Below are 22,617 nucleotides of genomic sequence, written 5' to 3' on the forward strand. Positions count from 1 at the left end.
AATAACGGCCTCGATACGCCTGGGCATTGGTCAAACAGAGCTTCGATGGCGTGTACAGGTACAGCTGCTCATGCAGCTTCAACACGATACCACAGTTCATCAACAGTAGTGACTGGCGTATTGTGACGAGCCAGTTGCTCGGCCACCATTCACCAGACGTTTTCAATTGGTGAGAGATCTGGAGAATGTGCTGGCCAGGGCAGCAGTCGAACATTTTCCGTACCCATGCGGTCGTGCATTATCCAGCTGAAATGTAGGGTTTCGCAGGAATCGAATGGAGGGTAGAGCCACGGGTCTTAACACATCTTAAATGTAACGTCCACTGTTCAAAGTGCCGTCAATGCGAACAAGAGGTGACCGAGATGTGCAACCAATGACACCCCATACCATCACGCTGGGTGATACGCCAGTAAGGCGATGACGAGTACATGCTTCCAATGTGCGTTCACCGCGATGTCGCCAAACACGGATGCGACCATCATGATGCTGTAAACATAATCTGGATTCATCCGAAAAAATGACGTTTTGCTAATCGTGCACGCAGATTCGTCGTTGAGTACACCATCGCAGGTGCTCCTGTCTGTGATGCAGCGTCAAGGATAACCGCAGCCACGATCTCCAAACCGATAGTCCATGCTGCTGCAAACGTCGTCGAACTGTTCGTGCAGATGGTTGTTGTCTTGCAAACGTCCCCATCTGCTGACTCAGGGATCGAGACGTGGCTGCACGATCCGTTACAGCCATGCGGATAAGATGCCTGTCATGTCGACTGCTAGTGATACGAGGCCGTTGGGATCCAGCACAGCGTTCCGTATTACCCTCCTGAACCCACCAATTCCATATTCTGCTAACAGTCATTGGATCTCGACCAACGCGAGCAGCAATGTCGCGAAACGAAAAACCGCAATCGCGACGGGCTGCAATCCGACCTTCATCAAAGTCGGAAACGTGATGGGACGAATTTCTCCTCCTTACACGAGGCATCACAACAACGTTTCACCAGGCAACGCCGGTCAACTGCTGTTTGTGTATGAGAAGTCGGTAGGAAACTTTCCTCATGTCAGCACGTTATAGGTGTAGCTACCGGCGCCAACCTTATGTGAATGCTCTGAAAAGTTAATCATTTGCATATCACAGCATTTTCTTCCTGTCGGTTAAATTTCGTGTCTGTAGCACGTCATCTTTGTGGTGTAGCGATTTTAATGGCCAGTAGTGTAAATTCCGCAACTGTGTGAAACTTTTTCTACACTTACGTTTTACTTACTGCTCATGGTCTCCTTCAAGATTCCTCCAATGCAGTTTCCAGTTTCGGAAGCAGTCTTGGTGCGCCTCTTGCTGCATCGCGCGAAGCGCCGTCTGCGAATTTTCTTTTATGTCATCGTTGCCGATCTTCGTCCTGTTCAACAGGGTTTCCAGGTGTGAAAATAAAAAAAAATAACCGCAGGGACTAGGTCTGGAGAGTACAGAGGATGAGGCAACACAGTGCTTTTGTGCAATAGCCATGCACCAACGGCGATGAATGTGCGGCTGCCAACGGCGATGAATGTGCGGCTGCGTTCTCCTGATGCAAGAGCCATGAATTGCCTCACCATAATTCGGGCCGTTTGCTTATACCATTTTCTAGCAGGTATCGCAATACGTCCCGATAGTATCATCGATTTTACGAGGGTAATCCCAAAAGTAAGGTCTATTTTGTTTATAAGTACATAGACCTGTTTATTTCTACAATGGTTTACATCAGTTTACAGCTTGAACATTTAGCTATTTCTCGACATAATCACCATTTCTGTTGAAGCATTTCTGTAGACGCTGTGGCAGTTTCTGTATGCCCATGTCATACCAGCTCGCCGCCATGCTGTTCAGAAAGTTATGAACCTCTTCTTTCACCTCGTCGTCGGAACTGAATGGCTTTCTGGCCAAATGTTCTTTTAACCTAGGGAACAGGTGATAGTCACTGGGCGACATGTCAGGACTATAGGGTGGGTGGGTGATTATGTTCCACTGAAACTGTTGCAGGAGAGCAACGGTTTGCCGAGCGATGTGTGGGCGAGCGTTGTCACGGAGAATGTGTACGCCCTTGCTCAACATTCCTCTTCTCCGGCTCTGAATTGCCCGTTTGAGTTTTTTCAGAGTCTCACAGTACATGTCAGCGTTAATTGTGGTCCCAGTGGGCATAAAGTCGACCAACAATACCCCTTTCCGATCCAAAGAACTGTTGTCATTACATTACCGGCAGACTGTGTTCGTTTGAATTCCCGCGGCTTTGGCGAAGAAGGATACCGTCACTGGCGCGATTGTTGCTTCGTCTCAGGACTAAATTGGTATGCCCAGGTTTTGTCTCCCGTGACAATTTAGTCCAGAAAGTTGTCCTGCTCGGCTGCAAGGCGGTGAAGAAATGCGCGGGAAGCATCAACTCGTTGCCGCATGTGGTCCTCAGTCGGCATGCGTGGCACCCATATTGCGCACACCTTCCGGTAGTTCAATGTTTCCGTTAAAATTCTGTGAGCGGTGCTTCGGGAAACCTCAGGAACCAACGTGCAGAGATCATCCAGGGTGATCCGCCGATCTTCACGCGTGCTTTGCTCAACCTTCAACACTGTCTCCTCAGAAATTGACGGTCTCCCGCTCCTTTGTTCGTCGTGAATTTCGGTCCGACTAGCTGCAAACGCTCTACACCACTTACGAACATTTTTGACATCCATGCACGACTCACCATACACTTCCGTGAATTGGTGGTACATTTCAATCGGCGCAGTACCCTTTGCGTTCAGGAACCTAATACCTGCGCGCAATTCGCACTTGGCGGTAACATCCAACGGGAGTTCTATTCTCAAGGGCTGCCAAGCCAAGACTGAGCGCCTCAGCGCGGCGTGCGCATGTTTACACACAGCGCGTGAAGCACTCTTTATACCAGTGTGACCAACTGCCACACAGAGTTCTATACTTATAAACAAATAGGAGGCCTTACTTTTGGGATTACCCTCGTAAGTATGTCCCTGTGGCACGAATTCATGATGAAATAATCCTTCGAATTCAAAGAAAATTTCAGCATGTCTTTGACATTTGACCTGACCTGACGAGGTTTTTTTTGGTCTTGGAAAACCTTTCCCGACCCATTGCGAAGACTGAACGTTGGTGTCATTATTACATACGATTCTCTTAAGGAACATCTCGTTCTCATTTGCACGGTCCAAAAGTTCTTCACAAATTGCGAGGCGAAGGTTTTTCTGTTCTTATCTAATAAGCCGTGGGGACGAACTTGACGGCAACACCATCCGTTCCAAGATGCTGTGTCAGAATTTCACGCCATGATCCAAGTGAAATGTTAAATTCTTCTGCAATATCGATTGGCAAGCACAATTTCGTCGATAGATGTGAAGGGCGTTCTGAATGAGGGTCATCTTCCGTCCTGCCAGTATCAAAGCACGTGAACCATTCGTAACACCGAGTACAGCTTATGCATTAATCACCGTAGGCTACCTGCATTATTTGGTGTGTCTCTGTAAAAACTTGAATGCAGAAACGTTGCTACTGTAATTCTGTCATCTCGAAATTCGCAAACTGTGCGACAAAACGTTCTACTTAATACAGTACTGAACAATAACAGACATACAACAGCGAAACTTCCAGCAGTTACACGTTAAATTCAGGGATGCAAACCGCATTTCGCTCCAACACACCATTGGCACCAAATTAACGAATGTTCCGGAATTTTTTGAACAGAGCTCGTACATGCATTGACACCGGCGGTCGTCGCTTTGAACACTTGCATTGTTGTTAGGTAGTGTTCAAAAAATTGATTCAAATGGCTTTAAGCACTATGGGAATTAACATCTGAGGTAATCAGTCCCCTAGACTTAGATCTAAGTAAACTTAACTAACCTAAGGACATCACACACATCCATGCCCGAGGCAGGATTCGAACCCGCGACCGTAGCAGCCGTGATTCCGGACTGAAGCGTCTTGAACCGCTCGGGCACAGCGGCCGGCTGTTACGTAGTGTACAGTGTGTATGTCCGCAACACAAAAAACATGCATATCCAACCATTGGTTCCCTATCTCAATATAATTTAAGTCTGCCGAGTGAGCGCGGCAAGTTTCCATCATTTCCGACACATTTCGTAGCTGTAGAACAGTTTCAAAATGGCGTCTGTAGGTGATGTACGTCACAAGCAACGTGCCGTCATCGAATTTCCCACTGTACAGAAAGAAACTGTGAGGACCCACCAGATTAGCCGAGAGCCGCTAACGCGCTGCTTCCTGGTCTCGGGTAGGCGCGCCGGCCCCAGATCGAATCCGCCCGGCGGATTAACGACGACAGACGGTGTGCTGACCAGCGTGGATGTGGTTTTTAGGCGATTTTCCACATCCCCCTGCGTGAATACCGGGCTGGTCCCCACGTCCCGCCTCAGTTCCGCGGCTCGCAGATATCTGAACACTTTCACACTATTCCATGGATTACACTAGTCGCAGACAGTTGGGGTACACTAATTCCTTCCCGGGGGGTACGGGGGGGCGGCAGGAAGGGCATCCGGCCACCCCTTCAACTAACACTGCCACATCCGAATAACCACGCCGAGCCTGCGTATCCGCGGGAAAAACGGCGCAAGCAAAAGAAAGGAAAGAAAGAAACTGTGAGGAATATTCACAAAGTCTATGGAGCATGTGCTGTCGACAGTAGTACAGTTAGTCGCTGGGCACGGAGGATGGGGTTGGGAAAGCGGTTCGGCGGAGCTCTACGATTTGCAGCAGTCGGCTGTCATTGTTGTTGTTGTTGTGGTCGTCAGTCCTGAGACTGGTCTGATGCATCTCTCCACGCTACTCTATGCTGTGCAAGCTTCTTCATCTCCCAGTACTTACTGCAACCTACATCCTTCTGAATCTGCTTAGTGTATTCGTCTCTTGGTCTCCCTCTACGATTTCTACCCTCCACGCTGCCCTCCAGTACTAAATTGGTGATCCCTCGATGCCTCAGAACATGTCCTACCAACCGACACCTTCTTCTAGTCAATGTTGTGCCACAAACTTCTCTTCTCCCCAATTCTATTCAATACCTCCTCATTAGTTACGTGATCTACCCATCTAATCTTCAGCATTCTTCTGTAGCACCACATTTCGAAAGCTTCTATTCTCTTCTTTTCTAAACTATTTATCGTCCATGTTTCTCTTCCATACGTGGCTACACTCCATACAAATACCTTCAGAAACGACTTCCTGACACTTAAATATATACTCGATGTTAACAAATTTCTCTTCTTCAGAAACGCTTTCCTTGCCATTGCCAGTCTACATTTTATATCCTCTCTACTGCGACCATACCCGACTTGTTACGGCGAGCTTCCACTTGTTTGGGCCATTAAACGATGTCATTCGTGGAAGACATTTTGAGGACAGTGAAACACTGGCTCCGCCACCAGGTCACGGACTTGAACCGGCAGGGCACACACGTCCTTGTTCTGCGCTGGAGGAAGGCCATAGAACGGGATGGAGATGACGTGGAAAAATTGGGCCTGCAGATAAAACACCATTCTTTCGTGTGTGTAATTTTCGTTATGTTCGATATAGAATTGTTCGCGAAACAAATGCGGTGCATTACCTTCTTGGCAACCCTCGTATCTATTGTGGACCTAACATCACCTGTTACAGTTTGACCCAAAAAGTTTGCAGTGTGCCGTGGTCTGGCCCCTGAGACACGCCCCCTACCTGTTGCTCTCGTGCTGTGTGCAGCGTGCAACATCCTGCTGGAGGGCGTGTCCGACGTGTACACGCTGCGCAACTACGGCCGGCGGGTCAACTGCACGCTCAGCACGCTGTTCCCCGCCTCGCTGAAGGTGCTCTCCCTCAGCGTGGGGCTGGCCGGCGCCGGCAGCAAGAGGAGCGCCAGCGGCCTCGCCGCCGCCTCCGCGGGCGCCGCGCCGCCCCCGCCGCTGGGGGCGGGCTCCGGCCTGCTCGAGATAGAGACCGGCACCATACACAGGGTGAGTCGCGACGACATTCCTACCAGTATCAATACGCTGTACAGTGCCTCGGTAAACCAAAGAGCGAGCAGCACTCGTGATGAGGAAAGTGGCCTACCTGCTGAGAATCAGCTTCGCGTCTAGAGGGCAGTCGAGCATGTGGTGATTTACAAAGGTCTTGTTCCTTTGCTTTCCTTGCATAGGTCAAATTCTATACTTACTTCCATGTATTGTTAACATACAATGAAGCCTGGTAGAATTTTTCACAGAGCATAACTTAATCATAGCTAACACTTGGTTCAAGAATCGTAAAAGAAGGTTCTATGCATGGAAGAAGCCTGGAGATACTGACAGGTTTCAGATAGATTATATAATGGTAAGACAGAGATTTAGGGACCAGGTTTTAAATTATAAGACATTTCCAGGGGCAGATGTGGACTCTGACCACAATCTATTGGTTATGAACTGTGGATTAAAACTGAAGAAACTGCAAAAAGGTGGGAATTTAAGGAGATGGGACCTGGATAAACTGACTAGACCAGAGGCTGTACAGCGTTTCAGGGACAGCATTAGGGAACGATTGACAGGAATGGGGGAAAGAAATACAGTAGAAGACGAATGGGTAGCTTTGAGGGATGAAGTAGTAACGGCAGCAAAGGATCAACTAGGTAAAAAGACGAAGGCTAGTAGACATCCTTGGGTAACAGAAGAAATATTGAATTTAGTTGATGAAAGGAGAAAATATACAAATACAGCAAGTGAAGCACGCAAAAAACAATACAAACGTCTCAAAAATGAGATCGACAGGAAGTGCAAAATGGCTAAGCGGGGATGGCTAGAGGACAAATGTAAGGATGTAGAGGCTTATTTCACTAGGGGTAAGATAGATACTGCCTACAGGAAAATTAAAGAGACCTTTGCAGAAAATAGAGCCACTTGTATGAATATCAAAAGCTCAGATGGAAACCCAGTTCTAAGCAAAGAAGGTAAAGCAGAAAGGTGGAAGGGCGATATACTTGAGGACAATGTTATGGAAATGGAAGAGGATGTAGATGAAGATGAAATGGGAGATACGATACTGCGTGAAGAGTTTGACAGAGCACTGAAAGACCTGAGTCGAAACAAGGTCCCGGGAGTAGACAACATTCCATTAGAACTACTGACGGCCTTGGGAGAGACACCCCTAACACTACTCTACCATATGGTGGGCAAGATGTATGAGACAGGCGAAATGCCCTCAGACTTCAAGAAGAATATAATAATTCCAATCCCAAAGAAAGCAGATGCTGACAGATGTGGAAATTACCGAACTATCAGTTTAATAAGTCACAGCTGCAAAATACTAACGCGAATTCTTTACAGACGAATGGAAAAACTGGTAGTAGCCGACCTCGGGGAAGATCAGTTTGGGTTCCGTAGAAATGTTGGAACACGTGAGGCAATACTGACCCTACGACTTATCTTAGAAGCTAGATTAAGAAAAGGCAAACCTACGTTTCTAGCATTTGTAGACTTAGAGAAAGCTATTGACGATGTTGACTGGAATACTCTCTTTCAAATTCTGAAGGTAGCAGGAGTAAAATATAGGGAGCGAAAGGCTATGTACAATTTGTACAGGAACCAGATGGCAGTTATAAGATTCGAGGGGCATGAAAGGGAAGCAGTGGTTGGGAAGGGAGTGAGACAGGATTGTAGCCTGTCCCCGGTGTTATTCAATCTGTATATTGAGCAAGCAGTGAAGGAAACAAAACAAAAGTTCGGAGTAGGAATTAAAATCCATGGAGAAGAAATAAAAACTTTGTGGTTCGCCGATGACATTGTAATTCTGTCAGAGACAGCAAAGGACTTGGAAGAGCAGTTGAACGGAATGGACAGTGTCTTGGAAGGAGGATATAAGATGAAACGCCAACAAAAGTAAAACGGGGATAGTGGAATGTAGTAGAGTAAACTCGGGTGATGCTGAGGGAATTAGATAAGCAAATGAGACACTTAAAGTAGTAAAGTAGTTTTGCTATTTGGGGAGCAAAATAACTGATGATGGTGGAAGTAGAGAGGATATAAAATGTAGACTGGCAATGGCAGGGAAAGCGTTTCTGAAGAAGAGAAATTTGTTAACATCGAGTATAGATTTAAGTGTCAGGAAGTCGTTTCTGAAAGTATTTGTATGGAGTGTAGCCATGTATGGAAGTGAAACATGGACAATAAGTAGTTGGGACAAGAAGAGAATAGAAGCTTTCGAAATGTGGTGCTACAGAAGAATGTTGAAGATTAGGTGGGTAGCTCATGTAAATAATGAGGAGGTATTGAATAGGACTGGGGAGAAGAGAAGTTTGTGGCACAACTTGACTAGAAGACGGGATCGGTTGGTAGGACATGTTCTGAGGCATCAAGGGATCACCAATTTAATATTTGAGGGCAGCGTGGAGGGTAAAAATGGTAGAGGGAGACCAAGAGATGAATACACTAAGCAGATTCAGAAGGAAGTAGGCTGCGGTACGTACTGGGAGATGAAGCAGCTTGCACAGGATAGAGTAGCATGGAGAGATGCATCAAACCAGTCTCATGACTGAAGTCCACGGCAACAACAACAATGAAGCGCCAAAGAAAATGCAGTTGTTAGGTCGGTTACCGCTACTACAATGGCAGGTTATCAAGATTTTCACATACAACCATTTCACGAGTGTACCGTGAATATCAGAAATCCTCTAAAACATCAAATCTCTGACATCGTTGCGGCCGGGAAAATATCCTGCAATAACGGGACCGACTACGACTGAAGACACTCGTTCAACGCGACAGACGTGCAACCCCTTCCACAAACTGCTGCAGATTTCAATGTTGGACCATCAGCAAGTGTCAGCGTGTGAACCATTCAACGAAACATCATCGATATGGTCTTTCGGAGCCAAAGGCCCACTCGTTTACCCTTGATGACTGCACGACACAAAGCTTTACTCCTGGCCTGGACCCGTCAATACCGACATTGGACTGTTGATGACTGGAAACATGTTGCCTGGTCGGACGAGTCTCGTTTCAAATTGTACCGAGCGAACGGACGTGTATGGGTATGGAGAACTCCTCATGAATTCAGGGACCCTGCATATCAAAACGGGTCTGTTAAAACTGGTGGAGCCTCTGTAATGGTGTGGATCGTGTGCAGTTGGACTAATATGGGACCCCTGATACGTCTAGATACGACTCTGACAGGTGACACGTACGTAAGCGTCCGGTCTGATCACCTGCATCCTTGCAAACATTGTGGATTCCGACGGACTTGGGCAATTCTTGCAAGACAATGCGACACACCACACATCCAGAATTGCTACAGAATGGCTCCAGGAACACTCTTCTGAGTCTAAACACGTCCACTGGCCACCAAACTCCCCAGACATGAACATTATTGAGCACATCTGGGATGCCATGCAACATGCTGTTCAAAAGAGATGTCCAACGCATCGCACTCTTACCGATTTATGGATAGCCCTGCAGGATTCATGGTGTCAGTTCCCTCCAGCACTACTTCAGACATCAGTCGAGTCATCGCCCCGTCATGTTGCGGCACTTCTGCGTGCTCGCGGGGACCCTACACGATATTAGGCAGGAGTACCAGTTTCTTTGGCTCTTCATTGTATAAAACTTATTTTTATATCGAAATATGTAAACGTCAGTGCAACCCAATAGAACTACGAGAAAATTTAATTTTTATCGGAAATATGTGAAGCTCACTCTACACGACGCGAAATTCGGACTAGCTGGTACATTAAACAATTCGCCTGCGAGAAAGAAATAAGTTGTCGACAGAATTTGTATACACTATCTTACTGCGAAACAAAATGAGTCAGCCCTGAATGTAGCTGATCTTTAGCTTTACTCTTGCAAACAGTCACTGTACGAGAATTGTGATTGTAGAGTAATTACATAACAAATGAACAAAAAAATTAACGCATCTGATGAAACGGCTTGAAAATTTACAAAATAGCACTTTACTGAAATCTTGTACTAGTATCAAACGTCTGAACAGACGTGCTATTATTTTCACAAGCACACTGTGCCAATCATAAATTCATTGACCTACCTGTGCACACGGAGCGCTCGTCTGTGCTCCAACCTGTCACTATTGGGATAATGATGGGACTGTCAAAAATCGAATATCATTTGTCTTGCTTTCGATGCGTAATACAAGACGGTATCTCGCCAGTTTTGACAAAAAATTCTTCTGCAGCACACAGTTCCCGAAGCCGGCCCCTGTGGCCGAGCGGTTCTAGGCGCTTCAGTCCGGAACCGCGCTGCTGTTGCGGTCGCAGGTTCAAATCCTGCCTCGGGGACGGATGTGTGTGACGTCCTCAGGTTAGTTAGGTTTAAGCAGTTCTGAGTCTACGGGACTCATGACCTCAGATGTTAAGTCCCATAGTGCTTAGAGCCATTTGAACAATTCGCTATGTGCAATGCGAGTGTACAAACACATTCATAACGTTGAAGAATGAAAAATGAGAAACTAAACTTAACGACTGATAACTGAGAACAAAAAATCCAAGATATCTATGCTTCATTAAGCAAAACCACAATACACCCTTTCATAAAGATCTCTTAACAAGACAAGTTAGCAATATATTTTTAATAATTTTCCTGTGTACAATTACTTTCCTTCACACTTGTTTCAATTATAAGACAAAACCATATGTTGCATTATAATATTCCCACAGTAAACCTTGACCATACGCAATGTTCCAACAAGAAGAAATTCAGGGCAGGCCAGCTTCCATCGTTTTCAAACCTAGTACATAACCAGACTGAGTAACACACACTGCACTGCACTATTCTCTGACTTTGCGCCCCGCGGTCTCAGGCGTCTGGTCACGGTCCAGGCGGCTCCCCCCCCCCCCCCCCCCCCCCTTTCTGAGGTTCGAGTCTTCCCTCGGGCACGGTGTTGTCCATAGCGTAAGTTGTAAGTTAGTTTAAGTTAGATTAAGTAGTATGTAGGCTTAGGGACCGATAACCTAAGTAGTTTGGTCCCATAAGATCTTACCACAAATTTTAGTTTTTTTTTTTTTTTTCTCTGGCTTACTCTAATATCTTTGGTCTCAAAACACAGACTTACAAAGAATATGATTCTATCGATACTACAGATGTTGAACACATTTACCAGATTCTCAACTTCATTCGCAGTTAAGGCCAAAACTTAGTGAAAATCGGCATAGCGAATCACACAGTCCCCTTTCTATCTCTATTTGGTCATCTGGTCGAATCGTACATCCAAATTTGTGGAACATTCTGATGTATCACTGGCTAGATGTTGGACTGCGTGGGAACGTGGGGGCTGGCATGCTAGTTGTTGAGGTCCCAGTCGACCACATCTGACCACCACTAGGGCAGATAGCCATCTTGTGCGCCAAACACGTCTTAACTGTACGTGCCATCCCAGGGCAAGTAATGGGCTCCCTGAAACAGTCTTTTTCATTCCCCATCACTGGAGGGACACCAGTAGGAGCCAGACAAAGCAATCACCGTATCATGCGTAGGCTGCCGTTAACGCAATACGAACGGTAGTGTTTGGAGTGATGCCGTTATTGGGAAGCATGGACTAATGAGAAATAGCTTCACGTTGTGTTCAGTGTTCAGCAGTGGATCACAGTTCTGCACTATCCCGAATGTCGACCGTCGGCGAGCATTGCGGTGACCTGGTGAGAGGACCCATTCTTCCGACGTTTTGGAGAGGCACAGTGTTGTTGTTCCTATGCATCTTGGTGTGGGGGAGAATCGCGTACGACTTGAGGTCACGTCTGGTAGTGTGTGAAAGAGTTTGATGGCACAGTGGTACACAACAGACATCCTGCATCCCCATGCCTTACCTGTTATGTGACAGTATCGTGGTGGCATTTTTCAGGAGGACGACGCTCGCCCAGAGATGCTTGTGTCTGGTATTCCTCTGATCAGCGAGATCCATAGATCGGTCCTCGACAGAACATGTGTGGGACCAGTGCAGATGTCAACTCCGTCTCAATGTCAGTATTCCAGATATCAAGGATCAGTTAGTTACAACAGCTGGCTAGTTTGCCTCAGGAGGGGATACAACGATCTTATTACGCCCTTCCCAACGAGATTAGTGCATGGATCTAGACCAGAGAGGCTTAAACGTCATGCTGATAATTGGCTCCATGTAGCCCATTTCTTTGGAAATTTCATTGCATTTTGTAGTCACTCAAATAATATCACACATCCTCTAACCTATTAACAAGGTGAGGCCACGACGTTTGGAACGCGGATTTACTGCAAACTTCGTACACTCGTAGTACTCCATTAGGACAAAAAAATGCGTAAGCAGTAGCGCGTACTTCTCAAGCGCTTTGAGAAAATCGCAAGATAATTTCGGTCTCAAACATATACCTGTGCGTGGCCATTTCTACCAGGAAGCGGCGGAAGCCTAGTGGATAGCGTTCAAGCGCCGTAATCGTTGGGTCGCTGGATCGAGTCCCGTTCGTCAGTTTTTTTTTATTTTCAACACACTCATTTCTTTTACTATTTATATTAAAATCGATATAATGGGGAAAAAATGCGTGTAATCGGATGAACTTTTATTAAATTTACAATCTTATTTGGCAGTCTGCAAATTTTTACTATCACAAATAATATAATATTCATAACTATCGACTAGTAAACGACCAAACTGAAAATGTATGCTTGTGCGTGATTTGAGGAATCCTTCATACCTGAAAGGAGCCCTAAGCGACTTGTTACCTCCAAGTTTATGAGCGGCACAGACGGCTTTCGAAAGATGTACAATTAATCGTCGCTTTCGACATTACGAGCACAAGTTGTAGGATGGTATTTTTCGTAAAAACATGGAAAACGTAAAGTTAAACGGCACCAGCTGCATTGAATAAATGCTATGTTTCCGTATACACAAGGTCTTTGGAGCTTTTCCGTGGGGAAACAAACCTCGTTAACATTTTCAATAACCTGTTGAGCGGTGTGGGAACATTACCAGATAGGACTGACTGAGTACATCGAGAAAGTTCAAAAAAAGGCAGCACGTTTTGTATTATCGCGAAATTTGGGAGAGTGTGTCACAGAAATGATACAGGATTTGGGATGGACATCATTAAAAGAAAGCCGTTTTTCGTTGCGACGGAATCTTCTTACGAAATTCCAATCACCAAATTTCTCCTCCGAATGCGATAATATTTTGTTGACACCGAATTACATAGGGAGGAACTATCACAAAGATAAAATAAGGGAAATCAGAGCTCGTACGGAAAGATATAGGTGTTCATTCTTTCCGCGCGCTATACGAGATTGGAATAATAGAGAATTGTGAAGGTGGCTCGATGAACACTCTGCCAGGCACTTAAATGTGATTTGCAGAGTATCCATGTAGATAATTTGGAAGCAAACCATGCATAACGCAGCATTTCCTTAAATATCGGCGCTGCTAATTGGTCATGCAGAATCGACTGTACTTTAATAGCGTCTTCACGAGAAGCAATTTCTCGTTCTATTTCGATTAAGTACGAACAATTTTGAAGACACGGACAAGTATACATTTTCATAATCACTTTATGCGTTTGCCGGCCGGAGTGGCCGAGCGGTTCTAGGCGCTACAGTCTGGAACCGCGCTACCGCTACGGTCGTAGGTTCGAATCCTGCCTCGGGCATGGATGTGTGTGATGTCCTTAGGTTAGTTAGGTTTAAGTAGTTCTAAGTTCTAGGGGACTGATGACCTCAGAAGTTAAGTCCCATAGCGCTCAGAGCCATTTGAACTTTATGCGTTTGGTCGTTTGCTAGTCGATAGTAAATTATATTATTTGTGATAATAACATTGTAAATTTAATAGAAGTTTATCCGATTACACGTATTTTTCCCATTATATCAATTGTAATATAAATAGTAAAAGAAATGACTGTGTTGGAACTGAAAAAAAAACTGACGAACGGGACTCGATCCAGCGACCCAATGGTTACGGGGCTTGAACGCTAACCAGTTTTTTTTCTTTTTTTTAATTCTTTATTGATCTTATTTTCTTCTGTTTTGTTCGTTGTATATGTTCGGGCCGGACGTCTCATGACACCCGTTCAGGTTGTTCGTTGATCCGTTTACTCAGTTTTGTTTACTACCGTGTGTAGCTAACCCTCTGACCGAACGCGCTTTTTCTTCCATTTTGTTCGATATAGTCCGTTGCGTTTGGTCTATGCGGACGTCACAAGACATCCGTTCAAGTTGATCGTTGATTCTTTTTACTCAGTTTTTTTTTATTACAGAGGGCAAGCAGTCCTCTGACCGAACACGCTGAGCTACCGTGCCGGCTAAGTATATGAACCTATTATCAATCCAACAGACCACCGAATCCTCTGCACCCAGACCATAAGTATAGCCAGTCGACTGCCGCCGGTTCATGACAAAAATGGACCTGCACAGATATGTATTGGACGACCGAAATTATCTTGCGATTTTCTCAATAACGCTTGAGAAGTACGCGCTACTGCTTACACATTTTGTTATCCTAATGGGGTACTACGAGTGTACGAAGTTTGCATTGAATCCGCTTTCCAAACGTTTTGCCTCGCTTGTAAGTTTCATTTCGTTTCCTCCTTCCCTTCCATCCGTATCACTCATTTTGCAAGGCAGTGTGATGCATCCCGTTATCTTCGTGTTGCAGAATCTCAGGATAGCGAACACGTTGGAAATGGGCAGGGGGACTGTGGACAGGTGGCGCTCGGTGGGAATGTGAATCGGCTGTGAGGCACAGCAGCTAGCGCATCTCTCACTAGTATGCAGGGGACATCAGGTTCGAATCTTGGGACGGTACACATTTTCTCTCGTCGCCGCTGATTCTGTGTAATGTCCCAATGCAGCTGACAGCAGTGATGCTCTCCCTTTGCTTTCCTTTCCGTCCCTCCCCACCTTCCATTTACACAGAATTGATCAACAGAAATTGAGTGTGGCAGAATGTAAGCATAGCACTCAAGTTTGGAGTAAGTAGCAGTTTACTGTTCATAACACTCCTGTATGTAAAGTACACAAGCGGCAAGACGCAGTCAATACCTTCGCTGCGCAGTGCCGATGGTACTGTTACCGACGACTGTGCCGCTAAAGCGGAGTTATTGAACGCAGTTTTCCGAAATTCCTTCACCAGGGAAGACGAATGGAATATTCCAGAATTTGTAACACCAGCAGCTGCTAGCATGAGTTTCTTAGAAGTAGATACTATTGTGGCGTAGCAAGACAGCCACGCCACGGAAGTAGCCGAAAGGCACGCGTTTAGTTAACGCAGGCAAGAGATAGGTCTGTAACAGGATACGTAACGAATGCTATAAAGAAAAGTACGTAGCTTCTGGAATACTTAACTTTAATCCATCCTTTTGGTACATCTGGAGATAGTGGCGATACAAGTGAGACTCTTTAGATACATGCAATGTTACTAACGGCGCCTTGTTAGGTCGTAGCCATTGACTTAGCTGAAGGCTATTCTAACTATCTGCTCTGCAAATGAGCGAGGCTTCGTCAGTGTGCATCGCTAGCTACGTCGTCCGTACTACTGGGGCGAGTGCTAGTCCGTATCTCGAGACCTGCCTTGTGGTGGCGCTCGGTCTGCGATCACACAGTGGCGACACGCGGGTCCGACATGTACTAATGGACAGCGGCCGATTTAAAACTACCACCTAACAAGTGTGGTGTCTGGCGGTGACACCACAGATACCTTAGGGGTTGCGAAGCAACTCAAATCGCTTGATACGGGCAAGTCTTCAGGTCCAGATTCTACACGGATTAAGTTATTTTCAGATTATGCTGATACAGTAGCTCCCTACTTAGCAACCATATACAACCGCTCGCTCACCGATAGATCTGTACATACAGATTGGAAAATTGCGCAGGTCGCACCAGTGTTTAAGAAGGGTAGTAGGAATAATCCATCGAACTACAGACCTACATCATTGACGTCGGTTTGCAGTAGGGGTTTGGAGCATATACTGTATTCAAACATTATGAATCACCTCGAAGGAAACGATCTGTTGATACGTAATCAGCATGGTTTCAGAAAACATCTTTCTTGTGCAACGCAGCTAGCTCTTTATTCGCACGAAGTAATGGCCGCTATCGACAGGGGATCTCAAGTTGATTCCGTATTTCTAGATTTCCGGAAAGCTTTTGACACCGTTCCTCACAAGCGACTTCTAATCAAGCTGCGGGCCTATGCGGTATCGTCTCAGTTGTGCGACTGGATTCGTGATTTCCTGTCAGGAAGGTTACAGCTCGTAGTAATAGACGGCAAATCACCGAGTAAAACTGAAGTGATATCAGGTGTTCCCCAGGGAAGCTTCCTGGGACCTCTGCCGTTTCTGATCTATATAAATGACCTGGGTGACAATCTGAGCAGTTCTCTTAGGTTGTTCGCAGATGATGCTGTAATTTACCGTCTAGTAAGGTCATCCGAAGACCAGTATCAGTTGCAAAGCGATTTAGAAAAGATTGCTGTATGGTGTGGCAGGTGGCAGTTGACGCTAAATAACGAAAAGTGTGAGGTGATCCATATGAGTTCCAAAAGAAATCCGCTGGAATTCGATTACTCGATAAATAGTACAATTCTCAAGACTGTCAATTCAACTAAGTACCTGGGTGTTAAAATTACGAACAACTTCAGTTGCTAAGACCACATAGATTATATTATGGGGAAGGCGAGCCGAAGGTTACGTTTCATTGGCAGGACACTTAGAAGATGCAACAAGACCATTAAAGAGACAGCTTACACTACACTCGTTCGTCTTCTGTTAGAATATTGCTGCGCGGTGTGGGCTCCTTACCAGGTGGGATTGACGGAGGACATCGAAAGGGTGCAAAAAAGGGCAGCTCGTTTTGTATTATCACGTAATAGCGGAGAGAGTGTGGCAGATATGATACGCGAGTTGGGATGGAAGTCATTAAAGCAAAGACGTTTTTCGTCGCGGCGAGATCTACTTGAAACGTCCCCTTAGAAAAATTAGTGAATGACTGTGCTTAAACTGACACACAGTATTTTTAGCGCCAAGCAATCTGACTTTCAATAATTCCTACAAAACAATGGCCCTGACTAACATTAACCTACACCTTTCACAAATCACTTACCTCACAAAAATCTTCGTTACTCGAACTACTGCAATACACCGAGCGCCACTACTGCCAGCTAAATAAAAGTTTCAAACTACGGAAGGCACTAACTACTGATTGGCATAGTTAGCAAATGAAAGATTTTAATAGAGAACAAACAATGTATTTACCTTAATAGTGTTGAAAAATCATAATATACATAGCAGTTCATGACATCCAGTCTTACAAATTTCAAAACTCCGCCATTTCTCTCCCCACATCCACCACTGCTGGTGGCTCACCTCCAACTGCGCAACGCTACGCGCTGTTCACATCCAGCTGCCCAACACTACAATGGCAGACAACAATGCAAACTAGCCACAGACTGCACACGGCACAGCCAGTGATTTTCATACAGAGCGCTACGTGGCGTTACCAATATAAAAGCCTAAACAGCGTACTTACATACTTACGAAATTTCAGTCACCAACTTTCTCTTCCGAATCATCATCATCATCATCATCATCATCATTTAAGACTGATTATGCCTTTCAGCGTTCAGTCTGGAGCATAGCCCCCCTTATAAAATTCCTCCATGATCCCCTATTCAGTGCTAACATTTGTGCCTCTTCTGATGTTAAACCTATTACTTCAAAATCATTCTTAACCGAATCCAGGCACCTTCTCCTCGGTCTGCCCCGACTCCTCCTACCCTCTACTGCTGAACCCATGAGTCTCTTGGGTAACCTTGCTTCTCCCATGCGTGTAACATGACCCCACCATCTAAGCCTGTTCGCCCTGACTGCTACATCTATAGAGTTCATTCCCAGTTTTTCTTTGATTTCCTCATTGTGGACACCCTCCTGCCATTGTTCCCATCTACTAGTACCTGCAATCATCCTAGCTACTTTCATATCCGTAACCTCAACCTTATTGATAAGGTAACCTGAATCCACCCAGCTTTCGCTCCCATACAACAAAGTTGGTCGAAAGATTGAACGGTGCACAGATAACTTAGTCTTGGTACTGACTTCCTTCTTGCAGAAGAGAGTAGATCGTAGCTGAGCGCTCACTGCATTAGCCTTGCTACACCTCGCTTCCAGTTCTTTCACTATGTTGCCATCCTGTGAGAATATGCATCCTAAGTACTTGAAACCGTCCACCTGTTCTTTGTTCCTCCTATTTGGCACTCAATCCGTTTATATTTCTTTCCCACTGACATTACTTTCGTTTTGGAGATGCTAATGTTCATACCATAGTCCTTACATTTCTGATCTAGCTCTGAAATATTACTCTGCAAACTTTCAATCGAATCTGCCATCACAACTAAGTCATCCGCATATGCAAGACTCCTTACTTTGTGTTCATATATCTTAATCTCACCCAGCCAGTCTATTGTTTTCAACATATGATCCATAAATAATATGAACAACAGTGGAGACAGGTTGCAGCCTTGTCTTACCCCTGAAACTACTCTGAACCATGAACTTCTCTTCCTACACAGGTAGGAATGGTCATCAAAATAAAATAAGAGAAATCAGAGCTCGAACAGAAAGGTTTTGGTGTTCGTTTTTCCTGCGCGGTGTTCGGGAGTGGAATGGTAGAGAGATAGTATGATTGTGGTTCGATGAACCCTCTGCCAAGCACTTAAATGTGAATTGCGGAGTAATCATGTAGATGTAGATGTTGCAAGAACATAGACTGTCTGCAGTAACTTATGTGACTCACTAAATGACAGCGTCCTACAGAGCAGTCGAGAGATGGCCTAGGATACCAGTTGGCTGTCCTGGGAGCGTGGCACTGCAGTGGTGTAATGTGTAACACGGCGCTGTGTCGTGTTTCAGTGTGAGAACCGCGGCATGCCTGACTACGTGCAGCTGGGCGGCTCAGAGGGACTGGACACGGCCGCCCTCAACGTGGCCGACTCCATCTGCGGAATGGACTCCAAGCCAGGTACGTGGCGTACTCGTTCTGCCATAGACACGCTGCGTGGATGAGGGCGCTAGCGTACAGTAGAGAGCCTGTATAGAGGCCGATACGGCGGCCATTTTTCTGCCAAACTGCGGGCGGGACGTTTGAATGGCCAGTAGTGGAGTAGTACACACTCACCGAATCAAAAGTACAAGACAATATGGCGAAATCATTCGTTAAATGCCTTTCTTTACAGCTATAATATACTCATAGCAGCCTACTGCGTATTGCACAGGAAAATTTGGTACAGTGGCTGTAAAAATTATTCGTTACAGGCATTTATCTCCTTTAAAGTTCGTTTACTATACATATTGCAATGAAAGTAACATAAATAAAAAAATATAGTGTATAGTACTTGTTTTGTATCAGAAGTGCATAACGCTAAACATTTAACGTACCTATATTACGTCAGATGAATGAAAGTCGTAAGCAGTTGTTTACTTGTGGCATGCAAAAAGTGTAAGACGTATCAGTACTTCTTGTCACGTCTTCAAACTTTTTGCGTGTCACAAGTAAACAACTGCTTAAGACTTCCTTTCAGACCCCCACCCAAACTTGAAATGAAAATTTTGAAATAAATGTATTTTTGCAACTAAAAAATTATAGAATCGTGTACCAATTGCTTAGAAAATTTTATTTTTTAATTTTGATACAAATTTTGAACCCACACGACTGTGTGGGTCGGGATTATCTTACATATTTATGTCATTTCTTGCAGTGATATTCACGAAAGCAATTACTGTCTTTTGACGAACACAAATAAATATTACAAATGGCTCTGAGCACTATGGGACTCAACATCTGTGGTCATCAGTCCCCTAGAACTTAGAACTACTTAAACCTAACTAACCTAAGGATGTCACACGCATCCATGCCCGAGGCAGGATTCGAACCTGCGACCGTAGCGGCCACGCGGTTCCAAACTGAAGCGCCTAGAACCGCACGGCCACAACGGCCGGCTAAATATTACACTTCAGACATCTTGTTCTCGTCCTCTTCTTGCAATTTTTTTGCCTGCAGCAACGAGCTGAAGGCAAATCATCAACAGTTCTCCAGTGATGATATTCGTGCAGCCGCTTCTCATCAAATGGTGTGTTTGCTGGTTTGTGCATTGTATTTGGTGGCTCTTCATCGAATTCACTTTCATGTTCCTGTCCTGAAGAAAAAGAAATTAGCGTTTCCCCAATTACTTGTCGGAATCCAAGATCTAAAGTGTTTTTATTTTTACTTTACTGGCTTCGCATTCAACTTTGTATTGTAACCAAGAATTGACGCAAGCCAAATCAAGTAAATGAATCAAAACTTTTAAAGTCCACTTGTCTTCAAGAAAGTCCTGTAGGTCTCCATCATTTGATCGCAGAGGTCCACTCCTCCCATACACATGTTGTACTTCACTACGACTGCAGGACATGGCACTAAGATGTACTTCTTTTCTGGTTTACTCGATCTCTCACCATTGCTTACAGGTTCACATCCTGTACAAGTAGAGGCAAGGGTCACAGCTTTTGAATCTTTCCACTGGACAATGACTATTTTATCATCGTCCCTGCAGAATTCTTCCATATCTCCTCTCCTCAGTCTTTTTCCTTCTGTCAGGTGAACTCGTTTCACTCTGTTTTTCATTATGGTTCCTGTTCCTTCCAGCCCTAGGTCAAGTAACTGTTGCGATAATGGCAAAGCTGTAAAATATCTGTCAAAATATAGTCTTGCACCTTGAGGTAATGTTTGAGCAAGGCGAAGTATTACAGATGGCCCAAGACCAAGGCCAACATCTGGCAGAGGAGCTCATTTACCTTGATAAAATTCAAAATCTAGTACTAAATCTTTCGTTGTTGCCAAAACAAAGTTTTTAATTCCCAAAGGGCGCGGTTTGTTTGGAACATACTGAAACAATGTGCAGCATCCAGTAAATGGTACCATTTGCTCATCAATGGAATAATCATTTTCAGACGGGCGTGGAAATCTCAAACAAGCACTGCGTACAACATTAATTGCAGGTTGTACTTTCCACAGATTAGATTAGATTAGATTTACTTTCATTCCAATTGATCCGTGGTGAGGAGGTCCTCCAGGATGTGGAACATGTCAGAAAAACAACAATACATGACAAATATTTAAACTAAAACAAATAAGCTAATGTACCATTCCACAGGTCCCAAGTGGAATGATCGTCATTTTTTAATGAACACTAAGAGTCATTTTACAAATACTATTGCACTGAATTTAAAATAAAAAAGTTTTATATTTATTTATAAGGTAAGAAACATGTAATACAACTACTGTAATACTTATTTACAATGAACACATTACTGCACTGAAATGGTGCAGAAGTTAGATTATACTTACACACACACACACACACACACACACACACACACACACAAATTTTCAGTGAACACATTACTGCACTGAAATTGTGCAGAAGTTATGTTGTACTTATATACAAATCAGTTGGTTTTCCTCAGAAATTCATCAATGGAGTAGAAGGAGTTGGCCACCAATAAATCCTTTAGGCTTCTCTTAAACTGAATTTCATTGGTTGTTAAGCTTTTTATGGCTGCTGGCAAGTTATTGAAAATGTGTGTTCCTGAATAATGCACACCTTTTTGTACAAGACTAAGTGACTTTAAATCCTTGTGAAGATTATTCTTATTTCTAGTATTGATTCCATGAATTGAGCTGTTGGTTTGAAAAAGTGATATATTTTTAATGACAAATTTCATTAAGGAATAAATATATTGGGAAGCTGTAGTTAGTATCCCTAGTTCCCTAAACAGGCTTCTGCAGGATGTTCTTGAGTTCACACCACATATAATTCTTACTGCACGTTTTTGTGCCCGGAAAACTTTAGCTTGGCTTGATGAATTACCCCAGAAAATAATCCCATATGACATTATGGAATGAAAGTAAGCATAGTATGCCAGCTTTTTCGTTTTTATATCCCCTATGTCTGACAAAATTCGCATTGCAAACAGAGATTTGTTAAGACGCTTCAGCAATCTATTAGTTTCTGATTCACGTGGAATGTAGTTAGTGTCCACAACATGCAGTGCAGTTCTGAGAGTGAAGAACCTGTCTCTAGGCATACAATCTGCAATAGTTGGCATACGCAATGACTTCTGCCAGTACATACGTGTACGAGGATATCTAATGCATCCCATAAGTACATGCATGCCATACAGCTTTTTTATCTCTTGAGGATTTGTATGAAGCAACTTCCCTTTCTTCGAATAGTAGTAACTGTTAATGCAGTCAGATGCTAACTGAAAAAAATCTTCTGGGTAGTACTCGCTGAAATAGCTCATTGGAGTTTTAATTTCCTTTTCTACCTCACTCTCTGAGTGCGCAAAAATTTTGGAGGTGAATGGTCTTTTTCTCCAAGTGGACAAACGATGATGTGTATCCACTGGTTTTTTAGAATTCTTTCTACTGTGTTGACTGGGAAAATTGTCCTGAACTTCTGGAGCAACTGGTAGTATTGTTGCAGAAGCATTGTTACAATTTTCCTCCTCGTCAGAAGATTCAGAGCTTTCTCCAAGTCTAGGTTTGATCGTTGGAAGAGTCCAAGTTGTATCTAACAATTCGTCATCACTACTGCAGACTTCCACTTCATAGTCATCTAATACGGCTA

General features: G+C 44.4%; 1 protein-coding gene across 1 annotated transcript in view; it reads left to right on the forward strand.

The window, feature by feature from the left end:
• Nucleotides 1–22,617, forward strand: part of LOC124552591 (corticotropin-releasing factor-binding protein) — a 1,062,428-nt gene that overhangs the window by 1,012,261 nt on the left and 27,550 nt on the right. Inside the window, exons 6-7 of the mRNA XM_047126916.1 lie at nt 5,728–5,978; nt 18,860–18,968. Of these exons, the coding sequence (XP_046982872.1) occupies nt 5,728–5,978; nt 18,860–18,968 (360 nt within the window). The remainder of the gene's footprint in view (nt 1–5,727; nt 5,979–18,859; nt 18,969–22,617) is intronic.

Source organism: Schistocerca americana, chromosome 10 (assembly GCF_021461395.2).
Source record: "Schistocerca americana isolate TAMUIC-IGC-003095 chromosome 10, iqSchAmer2.1, whole genome shotgun sequence".
NCBI classification, from domain to species: domain Eukaryota; kingdom Metazoa; phylum Arthropoda; class Insecta; order Orthoptera; family Acrididae; genus Schistocerca; species Schistocerca americana.